This window comes from Pleurodeles waltl, chromosome 7 (genome assembly GCF_031143425.1).
Source record: "Pleurodeles waltl isolate 20211129_DDA chromosome 7, aPleWal1.hap1.20221129, whole genome shotgun sequence".
NCBI lineage: Eukaryota > Metazoa > Chordata > Amphibia > Caudata > Salamandridae > Pleurodeles > Pleurodeles waltl.
Genome location: NC_090446.1, coordinates 1,476,557,995 through 1,476,580,394, shown reverse-complemented (window position 1 = coordinate 1,476,580,394; position 22,400 = coordinate 1,476,557,995). Strand labels below are relative to the sequence as shown.

General features: G+C 43.0%; 1 protein-coding gene across 2 annotated transcripts in view; it reads right to left on the bottom strand.

Moving 5' to 3' along the window:
- LOC138246536 (lens fiber membrane intrinsic protein-like) overlaps nucleotides 1-22,400 on the bottom strand; it is a 371,435-nt gene that overhangs the window by 12,462 nt on the left and 336,573 nt on the right. The window contains exons 3-6 of one of the 2 annotated variants that reach the window (XM_069201198.1): nucleotides 21,695-21,799; nucleotides 10,546-10,745; nucleotides 6,929-7,078; nucleotides 4,019-4,141 (exon numbers count right to left, since the gene is read on the bottom strand). In XM_069201198.1, coding sequence (XP_069057299.1) covers nucleotides 4,019-4,141; nucleotides 6,929-7,078; nucleotides 10,546-10,705 — 433 coding nt within the window. In that variant the 5' untranslated portion in view covers nucleotides 10,706-10,745; nucleotides 21,695-21,799. The remainder of the gene's footprint in view (nucleotides 1-4,018; nucleotides 4,142-6,928; nucleotides 7,079-10,545; nucleotides 10,746-21,694; nucleotides 21,800-22,400) is intronic. The other variant, XM_069201199.1, reaches the window with a different exon arrangement.

Genomic DNA, 22,400 nt, shown 5'->3' with positions numbered 1-22,400 from the left:
TAAGGCGCACATGCCTTGGAGTCATTTTTTAGACGGGAACGCCTACCTTGCATATCATTAACGCAAGGTAGGTGTCCACGCTAAAAAATGACGCAAACTCCAAGATCTTTGGCGCTAGACGGGTCTAACGCCAAAGTATAAATATGGAGTTAGCTTTGCGTCAGATTTGCGTAAAAAAAAACGACGCAATTCCGGCGCGAACAGAGTATAAATATGCCCCAATGTTTATTCTCAGGAATTTCGGTCCAGTAACACCTTTCCCTATGTGAATGTTAAAAGCAGCACCATTTTTTTTAGGAGTAGGGGCTGCATTTTTTTTTTTTTAAAGAAAATGTTTTTTTAGTGAAAGGTGATCTCAGACCCGGTGGTGCTGACTCTAATGGGCCACCGTCCCTGTGATGGTCAACAATGTGACTGAGTCGCAACCGTACATCATTAATATTCATGACGTAGGTTGCATTACAACCTACTCCAAACCGGAATTTTGCCATCTAGTGTATTAGTACATAGGTCAGTTTGTAAAATTCCTGCTCAAAAGATTGGATCTTGGGGACAAGTATCATAAAGGTAATTAAGTGGGGTTAGGCTCACGCACCAGAAAGGTTCCCAAAACGTTTGATGACTTGATAATATACTACACCATATAGCATTTTAACATGTTGTTTTCACAAGTGCAATTTAATATGTATTTAAGGAAAGTTTGTTGTTATGCATTATTTTCTGATTTACATCAAATGTATATTTATTGAACTTATTCTTTTAAAGGGGGAAGGTGATGTGATGTACATAGGTAACCTCTGCCTCAAGGGGTGTAGTGAATCCTAGTTCGTTTTAATGGGATAACAGGAGTTAGCTTAGCCTATGGCTTGCAGACTCGTGCCCCCGTCACCTAGTGACTTTTAACCTACTTAGCTTGCTCTGTCTTAGCCCATTTAATTATTTAATTCTTCTAAGATGGCTGCCTTGTTTATAGTTAGGCCACTTGTTATGAGTTACATTATCAGTGTCACTGCGCTAAGGCGAGGAGATCAAGCAACAAAGACAAACACACAGTAGGTGTTCACACTTAGGGATTTTCCCTCTATACTTTCAAGGGATTGTTTATAATAATTGCCGTCCCAAGCATGTCTGTTATCTATTGTTTGGGAACACACCTACGTCAGGGGTCCAAGTAGATATGTATAAATATATCGCACTTTAGACAGATAATCAGAGGGATTCCGACCAGAGGGCATCGCCACCATCGCTGATACCGATGCTGCAGTCTTCTTGACACTGACCCAGTCTTCGTGTCCCTGCGGAGTCTGAGATGGAGACCTCATTCCAAGGTAACAAGGGTTGGGGGCTCCTCTCATGGACATGCCATTGGCAGATTAGTTTTAACAAATACAGCTCTCTTCTAGGTAGGAGGTTAGGTCTTTCACATTAGGGTATTAGGGCATTGTACATCTCAAATGTCTTTCCTATGCATTGCAAGATGGTGGGGGTCTTTGTAATAATGACTCCCATTCTTCACAATTCTGTTTCTTGCATTATTCATTATCCTAATCATTGCAGCCCATGCAACTTATCACAAATTGCAGTTATGTTAAATAAAAACTATTAAAACTTTACTGCATCTTTGTCATTGCCTGTGTTTGTATGAGACATGATATATCTGTGAGAAAGGGGTAATCTCCGTTTAACCACAACACTCCCTGAGATGTCTTATTCTCGAGTACATGGGTAAAGGCTGCTACAAATCACCTTTTACTATTGTGTTTCTGGTGAGGTGCTGCTAGTGAGGAGGCAAGGTTGGGACAACAGTTGCGACTTTTAGGAAAGGCATAGTCACCTACAAGCAAAAGTACTGTCATCCTTTAACCAGCAGTTTTGCCCAGAGAAAGAGTCCAAACTACGACAGGGGTATTGAGAATGGTATGGTTTGCAATCTCACACGTGCATGGAGCCGACAGGGACTTGGACAGCAACCAGCAGCAGCAGTCGGACTCCGAGCCAGATGGACGTGGCATGCCGTGTGTGCATATAAGGAGTAAATAAACAAGTTAAACCTTGTATTGGTGTTCCTGGAGCTCTGCTTACTACAGGTTCCTAATGATGGTATGAAAGCATTTAATGAAACTCATTGGCAAGCTGTTTGGATTAGAACACACACCCAACGCCAGAAAATAAAGGACTGTACTCTGTATTTAATTCAGCAAAATATTTTTTTTACACTTACTGAGAAAATATTTTTCATTATGAAGTACATTCTATCTCTCTCCCACTTTGCAGTTTGCAGATATTATGTTCCACTTTCCTCCTGGGGTGGGAAATGGCCCAAGAGCTGTCTCTGAATGGCCACAAACTGAAAAGTTTGTTAGAGTTCAAAAAGTTACAGTGCAAACTATGCCTTCATCCACCCTCTCCCCACAACTTGCACCGCATTTACTCCCACCTATTTTTACACAGCTGTGGGATAATATTTAAATAAATCTATGCCTGCAAGATCACATTTTGTGAATGCCCAATAGGTTTAGATCCAGCTATTTTCAATAGTAAAACATTTTCATGACCGAAAATTTTTCGTGAATTGGGTCTAATATGAACAGTTCGTGAGAGAATGCGTAAACATTTGCACTGGTGCAAAAATGCAGCAAATGCTCTCAGGCAAAGTTGCTTTTCCTGCCTGTACCACAACAAAAGAGCACATTATCACCAGGGCAACAACAGAGGAACAGATTTTGGCACAGCCAAAGAAATACATGTCCCATCTTTTTCCTATAAATCACTTTGGGCCTAATTTAGAACTTGGCGGAGGGGTTACTATGTCACAATAGTGACAGATGTCCCATCCGTCGAAATCTAAACACCATAGAAAATAATGGTATTTAGATTTTGGCACAAAGGGCTTCTTCAGTTACACAGATGCCCCCCAGTCTTGACAGGGGTCCTGCACATGTGGTGGGACCTCTGCAATAGGAGACTGCAGTATAGATATCCTGCAATGGGTGTGGGACCCCCACCACAACTGCAGGGCCTCCACCACAAGGACCTCCACTACAGAGGCCCTTCGTGAATCAGGCCCTTCGGGTTAAAGTGTATTAGTTAGGGGTTAGAGTGAAGAAACATGGAGAGAGTTTGTGTTAAAGATTATTAGTTATAGACTAGAGATGAGAATCAGGTTGAGATTTTGTTAAAGTTTATTAGAGTTAAGGATAAGCAACAAGGGTCATGGAGAGACTCTGTGTAAAGCTTCTTAGAGATCGAGATTAGAATGAGGATCATGGAAAGAATTTAGGGCCGATTTTGAGCTTGATGTAGTGGGTACTCCATGTGAAACGTGAAGGAGTACCTTCTACATCAAAGTATAGATCTGCCTTCTATCATGTAGAGATAGGTGAACCATAAGCTTTCCGCTGGTGGAAATCCCGTTGGGTCTGTGAACTGAAAACTTCTTCCCGTGGACCAACATAGTAGGGAGCTGGGGGAACAATAGCATTAGACCATTTGACCTATTTAGGGTGGACAATGAGATGTCCTTTTTTTGTCGTCACCATCTTGAAAATGTGGGTGGTGACGGATAGGAACAAAATTATGACCCCGTACCCTGGGAGAAAACTCCCAAAGGGAGTTTGTTTTTGAAAGCCAAAAAAATACAAAAAGTTTGGTGAATGGCCATCACAATTGACTGCATCATTCCAACAAACGTTCTGTACTTTCAAGGGTTCCACATGAGGACGGTTCCTTTCCATGTACAAAGATGACCACTGGGCAGGTAGTCATCTATGAATTTGTCAGATGGTAGTCCATCAGGGTACAGAAGTAATATCCTCTGCCACCCTGACGGACCATACTCCATCTGCAAAAATCAAATTCACCTTTGCAGAAATCAAATTGAGCCCTTTGTGTTTAGGTTTATTAGAGTCAGGGAACAGCACTGGGGATGATAGTAATAATTAATAATTACGTTTAGTAGAGTGTTGTTGAAAATCATGATGAGGTTTGAAGATAAAGGTTATCAAAGATAGGAACTCACCTGCCAAGAGGCTGAGTGCTGCTGAGACCCAACCCAAGTAGAACGACCAAGAAAATCCAACAGGACCTCCTCCGCTCCTTGCTGCTCCAGTGAAGATGGACATAGCAAGGACTGCACTGCAAGCTAGGAAGGAAAAGAAGCAATAGATGTAATGCATGCCTGGGCAATACAGCCCTGTCTAAGAGCTACCCCAGGCTTCATGCACAGTAGTTGAGGTTCAGCTCTTCATTTCAGGAATTCCAATGCGACTGGAAAAGAGACTAGGGTAACTAACTATTTGTTTCATGCAATAAAGTCATTATACACATGAGGCCTGAGTCACAAAGGGCCTCCACAGTTGTTGTGGACTTTCGTACTGCAGTTTACCATTGCAGAAGTACTGTCACAAATGCAGGACCCCCGCCAGAACTGCTGGGTCTCCGCCACAATTGCAGAGGCCTTTTGTGAATCAAGTCCATGATATTTTTATATTGGTATTCATCATATAAATGTGCATTTGATCAAACATCAAAATAGTTGGATAGCATAGAAATAAAATTAGGCAAATGTTATTACTACCAGTGCTAACATTGACTGCTGTCTCTCTCTTATCTTTCAAGATCCCCAATCATCATGTTTCTCGCCTACATCCTGAACCCCTCCATCAACACTGCAACATTCCCGGAGACCTGGAAACAGGCAGCAGTAATCTCACCACTGAAGAAGCCCACAGCTGGCTCTGCACTGCTATCTATTTCCATTCTTCCATGTGCAGCCAAGGTAATAGAGAAAATTATCAACAGACAACTGACCCACCACCTCAGTAAGCATCAGCTCTTTGACTACACACAATCAGGTTTCAGAGCGAACCACAGCACCGAAACCGCCCTCATTGCAGCAGCACCCCACTGATGGAACTCATCAGATCACATGGCATAAAGATTCTTTCATATGGAGACAACACTCAATTGATACTCTCCCTCTTTCTTTTCTACATACATGTAATTTTGTACACAAAGATCATACCCTTTACCTGAATGCAATGTAAAATCTGAAATTTGTATTTGAAAGAAAAACACATGGATTTAGAACTGACATTCAGTGAGTAATACACACCAAAAAGATACTTAACAATTTATGGGAATGATAGTGACTTTCCCAGTATTACAATAAATAAAATATGTCACATCAAACACTTGCAGTTTCCTTCTGACTTACAGCTGTGAGTACTTTGCCCAAACAGTGCAGACCAGCTGGGTGTGTTTTTTTGCTTGAGTGAGAAGACATAAGGGTGAAAATCAAAAGAATCCTCACAACCTCGACTGTCAGGGATACACCTTCAGAAAACAGAAAATGTTTCTACCAAACCTTCCAAACAATGTTTGAGTCACAAAACAGTACGAAAATGCAGGTTTTGAATCTTTGGTATTTTGTTTTTGATTTAGAACGTTAAGCAAGAGCACCTAAAAATACAAAAAGTAATGAAAATATAGAAAACAGGCTGATCCCTTTTGACGCCCTACCAAACTCATATCTGTAAAATTAAACTTCCAAAGAAACTGCATTATGTGTTGAGGAATACAACTGTTCAAAAATAAAACGTTGTTGAATAATGCCTTTTCCCACTCTGCTCGTCAAAAATTAATCTTCAGAATATTTTGACCACAAATTATTTTTTTTGCTTCTTGTTTGAAATTGTTTGCTTTAGCGCAAATATCACAGAGCTTAAGACAGACTCCTGATTTGTTCCCTGGGTATGGTGGAATGATTCCAATTGCAAACTGATCCACTAATGCATGGGTACTCGCAAACATTTTTCCAGGGGCCAAAAAGTTTGGTCTGTGATGTGCCTGGGGGCCGCATTGATGCCAGTGCAGTGGCGGTTGGCTGGGGTGCCTGGGGGTATTGGTGGCAAGGTAGGTGTAGGAGAAGCAAAAGATATATATATGTATATATATATATATATATCTTGTGGCTGAAATGAACAGTGGGAAACCAGAAAACCTGGAATTAATCCTGGCTTCCCAAATTTTCCAAATTGTGTGATTCTAGGCAATTGTTTACCTTCACTTTTCCTCCTTTTTCTGCATTATCGCATATAGACCTAGAAATATATGATTTCATGGTGTGTGCTGCACAAAACCTGCTTTTATGTTTGATTTAATAAACTATAATGTTGTTCATGTATGATGGTAACCCAGGCCAGCCATAAAGTGCACATAACAAGTGACATCCCTCTTTAAATTTACTATTTATTGGTGGTGTTCTCAGGGTAAGGGGAAGAATTAATGTTTGAAAACTATCACTTTTACATTAATACATCTGAATGTACTGATAAAACAAATTGTACTAGGGTGAAAAGGTTCTGTATGTTAACTAAATACACGTTTGTAATTTTAAAGTGACTGACATAGTTTTACACTTATGCTGCAAGATGTCTTCAAAAATGAAGGCGTTTCTAAAGTTAAGTGCAGGAGTCCCCAGTCACTTCCTTTCTTTAACACCAACTAAGTTTAAATAAATGAGTGTGTGTTTATTTAATATTTTTATAGTAAGTGCTGAGTCGAACAAACAGCTGCCCAGTGCTCCTCTTGCCCAGGAGGCCGCATGTTAAGGTCAGAGGGGCCGCATGAGGCCCGCGGGCCGTACTTTGAGAATCCATGCACTAATGAATAAAGAAGCAAGAGATGGGAACATATTTATACTCATCAAGCAGAACTTCGCCAATTGAAAATTTGAGTTTAGACGGCCATGGGCAGAGTGAGATCCTGAAAATGATGAGTGCCACTGTGCCATGCTCAGACTGAAGACCAATTCAATCCATCCCAATCATTGCAATTGCTCAACTATGTTGTAGAATGTTAAGATGTGTACTGTATTGATGTCACCACACAAAATGTTGTAAAGCGAGCTGCGCATTTCATGATTCACCTGCACCAAAGCTCAGGATTGCGGTTAACCTCTGTTTATTCATCCCATCTAGAACATTCGTGAACCAGATTTCAAGGATTTGCAAGGAGGAAGCCACCAGCAACAGCAGGAAGGAGATGATGATGAAGGCACGGACAGCATCTATGTCAGCTGTAAGCAATCAATGAAGAGAGTTACACACTGCCCCTTAACTTGAGTTATCATTGGCTATTGTAAGAAACTTTGACCGGTGTGCTTGTGAGCTTCTCCCTCCTGGCCATGGCTAAAAAGCCTGGCACAATCATGACTAATGAGTCATTTCTTTCCATTGCACATCTGAAAATATCTATCGGGATCTGTCAAGCTCCATACCTTCTCCATCTCTGAAAGTAATGAAAGATTTATCTTCCCAAAGAACACCTTATTAATAGGAAAATAGGCGTATTGCACCACAGCCTCACTTTCTATAGGAAGAGTTACCCCACCTCTCCTTCACCACCCGTATTATATATCCCTGCCCCTAACTTATACAGTGTTCTGCTGCGTTGTACCAAGACCCATGCTCTATAAATATACAGTAGCACACATACACATCAGGGGGCGCCAGGAAGAAGACTGATAACTTTGAAGGGGTTCATTCCTTATAGAGAACGAGCAGTGCAAACATTCTACCTGACTGTCGAAGAGAAAGATAACAGAGGATTGGATTTAGAATCAAGTGGTGATGGAACATTCCACAATTTGAGGAGGGATTGCTCAATCTTCTATTGGAGGATTCCAGAATCTACCAATGGAATCATCTTCTCCATGCAATCCCTCCAGTGATATTATTCAGTGATCAAATCTGTTGTAGAGTAGGATCCTCCAGTTGGTGGTTTAGAACAACAGATGAGACTTTATTTCAGGCCCAGAATACTTGAAAAAATGATGTTTATTCTCAGGAACTTCTATCCAGTAACCTCTCTCCTTATTTGAATGTTACAAAAGGTTTGTTGGAGAGGACGCAGAGCCCTAGGGTACCCATGCCAACTCTCAAACAAACGTTAAAAAAACTTTAGGCTTTCAATGCAACACCATTTTATTTAAGGAGAAGGGGCTGCATTTTTTTAGAAGAAAACCTTTCTTTGGTGAAAAGCAATTACAGACCTGGGGGCCTGCTGACTCTAATAGTCCACCTTCCTGGGACGGCCAGAAATCCAACTGAGTTGCAATTTGCGATGTACATCATTATTATTCATGATGTAGGTTGCATTACAGTCTACCCCAAATCGGAATTTTATGATCTGGCGTATTAGTACATAGGTCAGTTTGTAAAATTCCTTATAGATCAGAAATTTTAAACAGTTTTCAGTTTGTTTTTTGCAAACAATAATTCATATATCTGGCATCTACTTCTTTAATTTCTTTTTTTATTCGTTTTTTGTTCACACCTACATCTTAAAATACAAATTTTTATTGTGAAATTCTTCAAACCAAAGTCTCTTTCTTCTGTAATTTGTGGGAGGAAATTTAAAGTGGCAGACTAGAGCCTTCTAGTAACTTAGGGCCTGAGTTAGATCCTCGCTGAGGGGATTACTCCATCACAGGTGTGACGGACATCCTGTCCACCGTAATAAGATCCCTTAATATCCTATGGAGATTGTAATATGGGGACGAGGTATCTGTCACTTTTGTGGCGGAGTTATCCCTCTGCCAGGATCTAAATCAGGCTCACAATAAGTTACAATGAAGGCGAGTCTTACCATTCGGGATAGAAGGAATAAACTGATGTGTTCCAAACTATCAAGAAGCACAGCCTCTATTTCCAACATATTGTTAAGACAAGCATTCTTTGGGGAGTACAGATTGACATTTCTACCTATTGGTAGTCTATCAATCAATCAGGAATTTGTAAAGCGCACTACTCACCCATGAGGGTCTCAAGGTGCTCACGGGTCAAGTCTATGGCCCTCATTCTGACCCTGGCGGTCTTTGACCGCCAGGGCGTAGGACCGCGGGAGCACCGCCGACAAGCCGGCGGTGCTCCAATGGGGATTCCGACCGCGGCGGTAAAGCCGCGGTCGGACCGGCACCACTGGCGGGGTCCCGCCAGTGTACCGCGGCCCCATTGAATCCTCCGCGGCGGCGCAGCTTGCTGCACCGCCGCGGGGATTCCGACCCCCTCTACCGCCATCCAGATCCAGGCGGTCGGACCGCCGAGATCCGGATGGCGGTAGGGGGGGTCGCGGGGCCCCTGGGGGCCCCTGCAGTGCCCATGCCACTGGCATGGGCATTGCAGGGGCCCCCGTAAGAGGGCCCCTACATGTATTTCACTGTCTGCTGCGCAGACAGTGAAATACGCGACGGGTGCAACTGCACCCGTCGCACAGCTTCCACTCCGCCGGCTCGATTCCGAGCCGGCTTCATCGTGGAAGCCTCTTTCCCACTGGGCTGGCTGGCGGTCTGAAGGAGACCGCCCGCCAGCCCAGCGGGAAAGTCAGAATTACCGCCGCGGTCTTTCGACCGCGGAACGGTAACCTGACGGCGGGACTTTGGCGGGCGGCCTCCGCCGCCCGCCAAGGTCAGAATGAGGGCCTATGTTTTTGCAGTGGATAAAAGTTCAGGTCGAAAAACCAAAATATTCTTTTAGAACACCAGATAAACCTAGGCTAGAATTAACATATTAAATAAATTAATTGAATGAATGGCAGAAACACAAATACAACTTCAAATCTTAGTTCCTTGCATGTGACAACTAAGGGCCAGATGTAGGAAGCATTTTGCATGGTGCAAACTGCGAAAATCGCAGTTAGCGCCATGCAAAATGCGCATCGGGATGCTCATTCACATTTTGCGAGTCGGTACCGACTCGCAAAATGTGAATGCGACTCGCAAATAGGAAAGGGTGTCCCCTTCCTATTTGCGACTCGAACCGCGATGCTAAATTGCTTTGTGACCGCGATTGTGGTCGCAAAGCAATTCGCAGTTATCACCAGTGTCACACTGGTGGTAACCCATTTGCAAAAGGGAAGGGGTCCTCATGGGATCCCTTCCCCTTTGTGAATGTTGCCAAAAATGTTTTTTCAGAGCATGGACCACTGCCTACTCTGAAAAAACGAAACCAAATGGTTTCATTATTTTTTTTGTATTGCAACTCGTTTTCCTTTAAGGAAAACGGGCTGCACGACAAACAAAAAAAACCTGCTTTATTTAAAAAGCAGTCACAGACATGGAGGTCTGCTGTCTCCAGCAGGCCACCATCCCTGTGAGTGCAGGGAATCGCTATGGGTTCGCAAAATGCGACCCACCTCATTAATATTAATGAGGTGGGTCTTTGCAACCCCATAGCGATTCGCAGACGGTGTCTGAGACGACGTTCTGCATCCGAATTTGCGATTTGGAAATTGCGAGTCGCACTGACTCGCAATTTCCGGATCGCAAATTTGGAAATTGCTACATCTGGCCCATAGTTCCTTAACCATAGCGATGCTGTAAGTAAGGAATCCCCAACCCTTCATGAGCACATGCCCTCAGATCCACTTTCCTTTGCCACTTTCTGTGACTTTTTATCAAATGTATGACATGTCCACATAACATCACTGCTGACAACCTATATCCCTGTGTGTTTAAAATATTGCCAATTTAAGTGGCTTTCTTACGGGCTGATTGGACAGTGCCACAACCAAATGAAATGCAAATGCGCCAAAGGCCAATACTCGCGCCAGGTTGATCTATCCAGTGAACAGTTGAGAGTGAGATCAGAATGAGGAGAACATTGAGGATCAGAAGGCCCAAGGAAGACATTTTCAGAACCGACATCGTCCTTGTGCAAAATGTCAATATATCCTCTCCGAGTCACCTGTAGAGACATAACCCAGATTAATACTGATCAGTTTTAAAAGTATAGAAAATATCTGATTTTCAGGACTTTCGCCAATCAATTTAAAAATCACTTTTTAAAGTGCCTTTTAAATTGCTAAAAATTACAGTTTAACTTTTTAACAACTACTAATGATTTTAGGAATAAATAGAAGAATGCGATTGATGCCCATTGTGTAGGTAACTAATTAGGCTAACTTCTACCAGAATTCTGACTCACAAATGTAATACTTATCAGTGGTGCTGGACCAGTTTCTGAGTGGAGGTGCTGCCATCAATATTACATCGCTAAAGTCATAGGGACTAAGAAAAATCTAAGGCCCACATTTATACTAATTTTGCGCAGCGTTTGCATCATTTGTTGACGCAAAAGCGGTGCAAACTTAGAAAATATAATTGCATTTTGTACGTTTGCGCTGCTTTGCATAAAAAAATTATGCAAATGCTGCGCAAAAAAAGTATCGAAAAAGAACAAGTGGAGCAAATGAGTCACGCCCATTCAGCAGCAGAGTATAAGGGTGTGGCATGCAGCTGGTGGTACGTTGGAGCACACTCTCCCAAATATATAATACCAAAGCATTCTGCAGTAGCAAGCTGTCATTTACAGACAGGACACTTCCCATTGAAAAGGGCATAAAATTTCGAATAAAATGCAATTTTACTGGTAAAAACATAGTTCAAAAGTCAAATCTTTCCGTCGTATATATAAGAGGCTTGCAGCGCCAAAGCGTCACTTTTTTTGATGCGCTGGCATCACAAGCCTCTCAGCCATATCTCTGAGGGTATGCAAGGCCACTTTGCGTGGCTTTGCATGGCCTCATAGATATGGAATAAGACAAAGCAGATCAAGACGCTGTGTTGCCTTACTCTGCAAGAGAGAGGCGTTACATAGGCGTTGCGGTGGGAGTCCCATGAATCACCCAGGGCTACGCAAGGCCACTTTCCGTGGCCTCATAGATATGGAATAAGACAAAGCAGATCAAGACGCTGTGTTGCCTTACTCTGCAAGAGAGAGGCGTTACATAGGCGTTGCAGTGGAAGTCCTATGCATCACTTATGGATTTTTACGCTGCCCCAGACTTTAAAAAATCACGTAAACCTGAGGCAGCGCCAAAACCTTACACCTCCCCAGAGCAGGCATAACGAGGAAAAATATTTTCATTTCTCCAAGTTTTTACCTCTTTCCATGTGTGCTGCATTCTGTAGCACACACAGAAAGAGGAAAACACCTCTTGCGATTGTTTTTGTGTAGGAAGGTGTCCATTACTGCACAAAACCAATCCAGTATGCAAAGCAGGCACTCTTGCACCATGGGGCAAGGGCACCTGTGTTGGTGCTGGGGAGCCAATTGTGCACCTGCACAGGGGGAAAGGGCAGAAATGCACCGTATTTCAAATATACAGTGTATTCCTGCCTTTTCACACTGGCACAGGGCAGAGTGACAGAAAGAAGTATGGCGCTGCAATACGACAATTCCTCATAAATGTGGGCCTTTGTTTCCATCACACTTCAGAATTACAAAAAAATACGCTTCATTTGTGCTTTCATAACTGCTATTATATTTTGAAATATCTACACAGTTCATTCACAAGTATTTACATTTTTTGAAGTGTTATAAAAATTCCTGTTTATTAAAACAAAATGAATTAATATCTATTAATCAGAGCGGCACAATTCATTTTAGCGGGCTTCATTAAAAAAGAAGAGCAAAAAACAATATCTGCTAACACCCATAACTGTACACCCGTCGCACCCTCTAACATTTATGTTGCTATCACCTTCTTACCTGTAAAATAGTCAACGCTTTATAGTTTACCAACTGACATTCACTTTTTAGGTCTCGGCTCTGCATGCGCTGTCTCGAACCAAGACATGCTTTGTGTATGTCGTGGGCTTCAGCCCACCTATAGCTTTCCCATCTGCTAGCACCATCGTTGCTCGATTTTGCAGAAGCCCCATTCATGAAGGGCATGCATGCGTCATGTCTCTTCCGGTGTTTGGCCCTCCCCGAGAGCACCGGCCAACTACTGTTAACATATGCAGCAGCCATTTTTTAGCTATTGTTTCGGAGCTACTTTTTTATTTTGTTTTCAGTGGGTGACTGGTCCCGCCACACATCAGGAGCGCTATTGTTCCTGTTGCTCAGTTTTATCACATGGCTGCTTTCTTTTCTGTGCCTTTCTGCTTGTTTTTTCTTGCCCTCTGTTTCTGCCTTTCTGCTTGTTTCTTGCACTGCTTGTGCCTTTCAGCTGGTCTCTTGCCCTGTTCGTGCCTTTCTGCTCGCTTCTTGTCCTTGTGTGGTGCCTCTCTGCCTGTTTTTGGCTTGTTTCTTGCCCTCTGTTTGTGCCTTTCTTTTTTTAACTTTTAGTTATTAGATTTTTCAAACTTGCATAGCAGGTTAATAACCATGCCATCATGTACCAGTATTACCAGTATTCGCCATGAACTGTATCATACCATATACAATGCATTAAGTAAGTGATGGTCAGTATATTAGGTACGTCAGAGGGCATATAGGTGAGCCAAATGCCCAACAGGGCTTTACAACAGATATGCGGTGAGAGGTCCCCAAATGTCTCCTGGCCTCAAGGATTGAGGGAGCACTTCAACATACAATTCTAGCTGGTCTCTGCAGTACACTATGGGGGTCATTCTAACTTAGGCGGGCGGCGGTCGCCGCCCGCCTGGCGGGAACCGCCAATTGGCCGCTCTGCAGTCAAAAGACCACAGAGGCCATTCTGACTTTCCCGCTGGGCTGGCGGGCGCCCACCAAGGGAGCGCCCGCCGGCCCAGCGGGAAAGAGCCCTGCAACACTGAAGCCGGCTCCGAATGGAGCCGGCGGTGTTGCAGGTGTGCGACGGGTGCAGTTGCACCCGTCGCGATCTTCACTGTCTGCTAAGCAGACAGTGAAAATCATGCTGGGGCCCTGTTAGGGGGCCCCTGCACTGCCCATGCCAGTGGCCCCAGGGGCCCCAGGACACCCGTTCCCGCCATCCTGTTTCTGGCGGTGAAAACCGCCAGAAACAGGCTGGCGGGAAGGGGGTCGGAATCCCCATGGCGGCGCTGCAAGCAGCGCCGCCATGGAGGATTGGGCCAACCGGGGTTAATCCGGCGGGAAACCGTCGGACCCGGTTTTCTGACCGCGGCGGTCAGAATGGCCCAGGAAGCACCGCCAGCCTGTTGGCGGTGCTTTCCGTGGTCCGCGGCCCTGGCGGATTTTACTGCCAGGGTCAGAATGAGGGCCTATGTCTCGTAGCCAATGCTCTACCGTAGGAGATGTCCATTCACCCCAGTGGATCGCCACTCTTCTCTTCACCAGCAACAGAGCTATCACTGGTAGTTTGTGGTTAGATGGTTGTAAAGACTTAACAAGTCCAAGCAGGCATATTTGAGGAGCACATTTTACTTACTCCAACACCATGTCTGATACCCCTTGCATCATGTTATCCTGAAATCGATGAATAGCCACACAAGCCAAAGCCCGGTGCAGGGCGTCTGCATCCGAAGCCCCACAGCATGTGCATCTAGCATCCATAAGGAGGCCGAAACTATACAGCTTAGCAGGGGTATAATACATTTGTTGCAGGTATTTGAAATGAGTGATTCTTAAATTACAATTAGACGTGAGCAAGTCCGACAACCTACAACAATATTCCCATTCGTCCAGGCTCAGGGGTTCTGTAAGGAGGGAGTTCCACTTTTCCAAACTAGCCATCAAAGTGGCAGTTCTGTCTCTGTGCAAGACATTGAACAACATTGTGATGAGCCTGCATCGTATGTTACTTGTGAGCAATGACTGCAGCGCACCCAAAGTCAACAGCTCATTTGGAAACCGCAAGTATAGTGTTTTTACTTCCCCATGGAGACGGTGGTATATGAAGATCAATCGTTGGATCAGTTGTTGCAACTGTGAGATCTGATCTATTGTTATAAAGGTCCCCCCTGGTAAACATCTCCTAGTGTTGTTAGCCCTGCTGCTACTAGTAAAGACAGTGCCTGTTGCTTTGTGACTGAGAGGTTTGGGTGATGCATCATGGGTAGTGCCAGCGCATATAGCCAAGCTTGGTTGCATGAGTGCCAACCATATGCCAGGCGTGTGTGGTGCAATGTACTGTATTTCCATGCGTGGTGTGCGTGGAAGTGTAGCTTTGAAAGGAACTACATCACTTTCTATTACTACATGTGAAGTATATTTTGTGTTGTAGAACCAGTAGTGCGCAAATTGGGCTCGAGCGCATAGACAGTAGAGTTGTAAGTCTGGGGGGCCAAATCCACCTTGGTCAAAGGGGAGCATGAGCATCGACCAGCTAATTCTGGGCTGATTGCCTGATCAGACAAGTGTTATCATGCAGGATTTGAGAATGTTGAAGATTTATGTATATCTAGAAACGTGATCCACAGTGGTGGATCCACAGATCCAAGCGCCAACACCAATGCCAAGATTGGTTGGCCGCAACCTGAGAGAAAAAATGCAGCTGCCGTTTTGCCTATATCACCACTTGGCCAGAGGTGTGGGGGGCACAACAAGATGAAATAGGATCTAAGGAGTCAGGATAAAGGTATCTGAACCCTATGAGACTCATGGAGAGGTCTGTGATGGACATCTCTGGTAAAAAATTGCCCAAAAATGTTTTTTTGGGGTAGGTGAGAATCCACTGATCCACCACAGAGCCCAGTGCAGTCCCTGTGTGAATCTGGATGGATCTGCGGATCCAGACCCCAAATTTCAAAAACACATACACCCACTCACAGACCCACACAACCACCTACACACCCACTCACACAGCTGCTCACACACTCAGACTCACTCACACTCCCATTCACACATAAACCCATTCACACAGCCACTAACACAGCCTCTCACACACCCATCCACACACAGAACCATGACCACATGCATGCACACTTACACACTTGCAAAACCACCACCAGACCAACTCACAGACCCACACAGATACTCATACACCCTGTCAAACACCCATTCATACACTCACACACCGACACACACACTCATTCAAACACTCACAACCCCCACTCATTCAGACTCACACACCCACTTCCACACCCATTCGCACACACACACCCACAGAGCCACTCCCCTACATACACCATTCACATACCAACCATCTAATCTATTTACACTCACACACCCACTCACTCACCTATTCTCAAACTGCATGAGCATCGACCAGCTAATTCTGGGCTGATTGCCTGATCAGACAAGTGTTATCATGCAGGATTTGAAAATGTTGAAGAAGGCCTGTGTCAGGATAATGGGTATATTGATGAACATGTACAGGAACCGGGGCAGCACCAGCATCTTCATGACTGTCACCCTTCGATAGGGGCAGTTTCGACCATCTGACCACTGGACCCTGTAAGTTTGTGAGTGCCCTGCCGTAACTGTATCTTATGACCAGCTCTGGATCTCTGTGTACCCAAATGCCTAGATATTTAACTGGATCAGTGTGCCATTCCAGTGGGAACTCCAAAATGGTTGGAACAGTGTTCAGGGTTAAGGGGAAAATGGTCCAATTGGACCAGTTAATACTCAGGCCCGAATACCACCGATATCTCACATATTCTCACAGTAATGGCGATAATTGTGTGGCTCTTTCTTGGGTGTACAAGATCATGTCATCTGCATATAACGACATGGCCAGCGGAATCGTGGTGTAGCCCTCGCGTACCACTGCCCTACCACACACACAAGGGGTTCTAGTGCACGCAAAAACAGTATGGGGACAAAGGGCACCCCTGTCTTGTGCCCAGAAATATAGGCAGTGCAGGCGGTGTGTGGCCATTAATGCTCACTCTAGCTATTGGCCTCAGTATGATAAGAAGATTTATCAAACGCAAGAAAACTTGCAGCATTCCGATAGGGTGAAGTACCGTAAATGTGTCCTGCCATTGTATGGAATCAAACGCTTTGGCATTTTCCAGCAGGACTGCCACAGCTTGGACAGACAGGTCCAATAGGTGTAGAGTTGCAAAGAGTGTGCATAGGTTTTGTGCTGTGGAGAGGGTGGGGATAAAGTCTGATTGATCTGGTAAAACCAGAACAGTCAACTGCGGTTGTAGTTGAGTCACTATTATTTTGGCTAAAATTTTAACATCAGTGTTGATTAGGGAAAACATCCGGTAGGGCTCACAGTGTTCCGGTAGCTTATTCGGCTTAAACAGCATTAATATGACTGCTTCTCTGAGGGATGGAGGATTTTGCCAGGGATGCTTGCTTCAGCGGCTGCAGTTAATAATAATCGGTGGGACGTGGGGGGGAGGTCATGTGGTGGGGGTGTTCGCGCTAGGGGTAGTGGATTGGGAGGGGTGTTTGCGTGGGGGTGGGTGGTGGTGGAATAAAAAAAATAATAATAATAAAATAAAACCATTTGCATTAGGAAGGCCATCTTGGTGTTCCGCGCTGCTTCGGTGCTTCTGTGCGTCTTCTCTCCCCATCCAATCCAGACGCTTGTCTCATGCTGTTACCAAACATCAAACAAGTGCCTGGATTGGTCTGAGCAGCCTGAATTGCTGCTCAGATGGGGACTGGGAGACTGCACTGTTTTTTTACCCAGATTGTGATACAGAGCCTGGGTGGAGAGTTCTAAGTGCGCATGTTGGTTTGGCCGGCCTTTGAGTACACTACTCCCCCCCTATGTTGATGACGGCTATCACCTAACCCTGCCCTACGAGGAGGAAACAAGCGGGACGACGCTCCTCCTCCATAGTGGAGGGGCCCCCCTGAGTGCTTGTAAATATCGGTTCTTCATAAAACCGGCTTGGCTTTCTCGCTTTAGGAAGGCCAAAGCCCAAAAGAATGGCTTTTTTATGTAGTGCAGGGAGCACTTTAACAGTAATAATGCTATTTTACTATGAGTGCTGGAAAGTGTCCCTGCTGTCCATATAAGATGGATGTGAAGGGCCACAAGGCTGAAGCATGAGGTTTATAGAGTATGGAAAGCCTGCTAATGGGATCATGCCTGGACTGCCTGTTTTTTCTCGGTGCACTTCCTTTGTGGGTTGGGGCCACTGGATCCTCAACTTTAGGACAGGGGGCAGCTTCTGTCATCTCTACTACCATTTTTCCTGCTTCCCCAGGTAGTTACAAAAGGCAATTATTTGGGGGGTTTGGTGGGTGGCTTCATGAGATAGAGAGAAGAGAGAGGAAAGCGAGAACGCGAAAGATACACGAGAGGGAGGAAGAAGGGTGCAGGGATGGTTTGAACATTTTTGCCAGGGCTGTTTTTAGTTCCCAGCCCTCAATAGGATAAATAATACTTTTGTAAGACCACTTGTGTTCCCTCTCAGTTGCGCTACTTGTTCCGCTCACTCCAGAGCAGAGGCTGACATGCAGTGGTGCTGGAACAATTATCAGATTTGGGGTGCTGCCATCAGTGTTACATTACAGAAGCCATAAGGATTGTGAAAAATCCAATGCCCATAGTTACAAAAAAATGATGCAGCGTGGCGCTGCAAGCCAGCTTTCGATGCCACGCTGCATCATTAGGAAAGTGCAGGAATGCTTCGTATTTACAGCAATACGATGCATCCCTGTACTTTCCTCTGCGCTGGTGCACAATTGGCTGCCTAGCGCCAAAGCATATATCTATTATGACAAATAAGGCAAACCCAAATATCCCTTGGACCTGGGTAATTTAAATGATAAACACAAATTAGGTCAACTCGGGGAAGCATATACCTAGGCCCCCGCGGCATTTAAAAATGAAGGCATCTTATCTTAAAAATATAATAGACTCAAATTGGTTTATGTCACCTTTTTTATTTCTTCTAACCTAAAAACGTGTCTTTACTTATAAAAACTTCATTAGAAAATAGGTGTTCTTAAATGACGGTGCAGTGAAAGTGATAGTGTGATATTAGTGCCAAAGTGTTATATACAATATATACAAAAGTGGTTAAAAAACATGTAAGAGAGAAGCTAACTTCAATGGGACCCCTATATTCCAGGTGTCCTGAAGTCACTGATATGTAATCCATATATAATGTAGTCAACGTTTCAACCCTGTATCAAGACATACAACATTAATGGGTCATCCTCAGGACTGAACAATTCTTCTAACCGGAAACACCTATTATTCTACGATTTTTTGTCATGGGTCTTTTTATATGAGTGATTCTTAGTAGTATATAGAATACGTCTCATCACTTTTGTAATTTTCAGATTTTGGCAGCATATAACCTCTCTACTTGGTCAAACCTCTTTTAATAGTTATGTAACATCAAAGACATTCCTTTATTTTTGCCTTCTACAATTTTTCCGGATCTGTATTTAAAACAGAAGATGCCGTTCGTATTGCAGGCACACTTGTTCCATGGTGCAAGAGTGCCTGTGTTGCAGAGATGATTGTTTATGTACAGAAAGGGACCCCTTCCTGCATGTACAACTATCTACATACGAGACGCCAGCTAACACACAGCTTATCCTTCATAACCACATATCTTGGAATGGTTATTCAATCCACTTCGATCCTGACGACTCCTAAAGAGCGTAGAACAGAACTTGCTATTCTAATTAGACTTATTCAACATCAGCTTGCTCTTCCATATTGACAACAAAAGGCATGCTTATGCCTAACCACGAGAATGGCACAACTATATGTCAGCCTTATTCCTCTGACTGACATAACAGATATCACGACTACAATATTTATACTTATCCAAAATCTATTATAAATAAGATCAAGATGTTCGGCTGTTAAAATTATATTATCACTGGATTGTACTATTGGGAATGGTCCTGATGAAGGTGACCCTCAAGATTAAGGAACACCGAAACGCGCGTAGGCCTTCTGTCCCTATTGTACCTCTTTGACAGAGCAACTTCATCATTGTCCTTCTCCTAATATAATTTGTCTCTGTATCAGATTATAAACTATTATTTTTGTAGATTGTTTCTTTGATTAGTTTTTCTTGTTATTGATGTATTGTCATTATTATTATTATTTCTTTGTTTAATTTTTGGGTGTCACTATGTAACTATTGGCACACTTGTTATTTCTCATTAGTGTATCTTTTTCCTCATTGGTTCTCATTTAGTATGAGTGTGGTGTGTCTGAGTGAGGTTTCTAGTTTATCCCCTATTTATCTTTACACTAGTTTTCTAGTATTTTATTCTTTGTTAAAGTATTTAATAAAATTATATATTTTTGTTACAAGTCACCTCCATCTGTAATTTCCTTTTCTTGGTCAGCCGTTCAGTTTTATCAAATGTTATTGTTAGTTTGCAGTATACCATGTTGTTACTATCTGTACCTATAGTGTTTTTTACCTGAAGGGTATTATTCCCTCAGGTCTTATTGCTTGTAGCTCGTTTAGTAGTTTTTTCCCTTCCTGCATGTAAACAGTCATTAATGGTGTTTTCCCACTTCTATGTGTGCTGCAGAATGCAGCACACATAGAAGCAGCAAAAAACAAGGAGAAATACAAGTATTTCTTCTTGGTGCACTCCTGATGGTGTTAATGTGCTGCAGGGGCACTGTAAATATGCCCCCAAAGGTAACACAAACAAGTATAGCAAATGAGCCACACCCATGCAGCAGGAGCATGGTAGGGATGTGGCATGCAGGTATGTAGCGGGTGGGGCATTTTGGAGCACACTGTTATGAATATATTACTAAAGCATGTTGAAGCCACTGTCATTTACAGACAGCACATTTTTCCATTAAAATGGCCCCTAATCTGCAGAGGTATGCAGGTTTACTGATAAAATGTATAGTGCACAAGCATATTGTGTGCAAACTGGGTGTCAGCAAATATGCATAATTTGCACATTGACAGGTAAAGTGCCTTAATTTGTTTGGATCCTATTAAAATCTTTGTTTTCATCAAACTTCAGAGTTAAAGAAAAATGTGCTTCATTTGTGCTTTCTTAACTGCTGATAGTTAAGAAATGCAAATATTATGGTAGGCTAGAAAAAACATTACATCCTACACAGAATCTACTTTACACCCTCGGTACCCCTGGCAAGATTATTAAATAGTGCACTTTACACAATCCTCTCACTTTGCAGTTAGAGAAAGCAAAGTAAATGTTGATCTTCACATTAAAATGTAAGTAGGAATTTGCCCTCAGACTAGCCTGACATTTGACCTCTGTTTTTAAAGGCACAGTAGATATGACAAGTCTCCAAACTTTTTAATGCCGCGCCCCCCAATTGAAAACTGGGCCCCCCCTTAGAATTTTTCACAATTATTTTATAAACATGGCAATGTTTAAATATGTCTAAACCTATTTAAACATTGCAGTTAAGTACTGTTACCTTTTTAAAACTGCAATAACATGCTTCTGCTTAAAACAAAGGTCTGTTATCTGTATAATATTTATTTTGGCCAGAGTCTGGGGCCCCCCTGGGATCACTTCAGGCCCCCCTAGCTAAAACAATGCTTCTTTATTTGTCTTTAATAATTGTTCATTCACCTGAGCTCCAGCATGATTATTCTGGGTCCACTACAGCACCCCCACACTCTCAGACCCATGTTTCCAGGATTAAGCATCCTTGACACAAAATGAAAAATAATTCACTTTTATGGATAACTGTTATCTGAACTGAATGGTCTTGTTCCTATGGTAGTGGCAGCTGCAGAATGAAATTAAAGGATGTCTCAGAAACGCATGCGCTTTCAAAGTGCATCCCTGGGTTGTCTGTAACGCTGAAATTACACTTTATACCAAAATGTTCAACTTTCATTTGTACAAGGTTCATTCCTTTCACTTTACTTGAACTCCTTTAACTTTTATACTCTAAGCACACACATGCAAACACACATGCAAACACACTTATTACATTCATAATCTTATGCTTTAATTTAAAATTATCAGAACTACTACGTACAACATTAATTAATAGACAGATCTATTGTCTTTGCGAGAGTTTGTAAATAATTTCATTATCATAATATTCTACTTACTGTTGCAGGAGTGACTGCCCTTCTCCACTCAGGCGGGTGCTTTTATTCTTCAGTTAGTTCGCCAGACTTTAGTTAAGACTTAATGAATGTCATCAGACGTCAATCCTTGCAAAAAAAATCCATTACGGGGTGTTATCCCTATTATGTAACACGATCGTAAATGTTACAAAACGTGTCAGCGCAATCTTGCCTTTCAGTAGTATTGCATTCAACTGTCAACTTCCGAGGGGTTTCTCCAGGGCTTTGTTCTGTGTTATTTCCATTTTAGGTAGCAGTGCAGTGTGGATAAACTCTCCTCTGACGTCACCGTAGGGCCATAACTCAAGTGAGCAGCTGTGTTGTGCAAAAGTGATGTTAGGTCTATCTATCTATCTATCTATCTATCTATCTATCTATCTATCTATCTATCTATCTATCTATCTATCTATCTATCTATCTATCTGTCTGTCTAACATTCATCCATCCACACCGGCTGATCTATCTATCTATCTATCTATCTATCTATCTATCTATCTATCTATCTATCTAACATTCATCTATCTATCTATCTATTTATCTATCATAATAATATAATTTCATATATTTAAAATATTATATATATGATATAAAAATTACTAGTAGGTAGTTATAGTTAAGAGCTGGTTCCATAGGAAAAGCGTTTCTTGTTTTGCTAATAACTTTATAGCCGTTTGACCAATCTTCACGA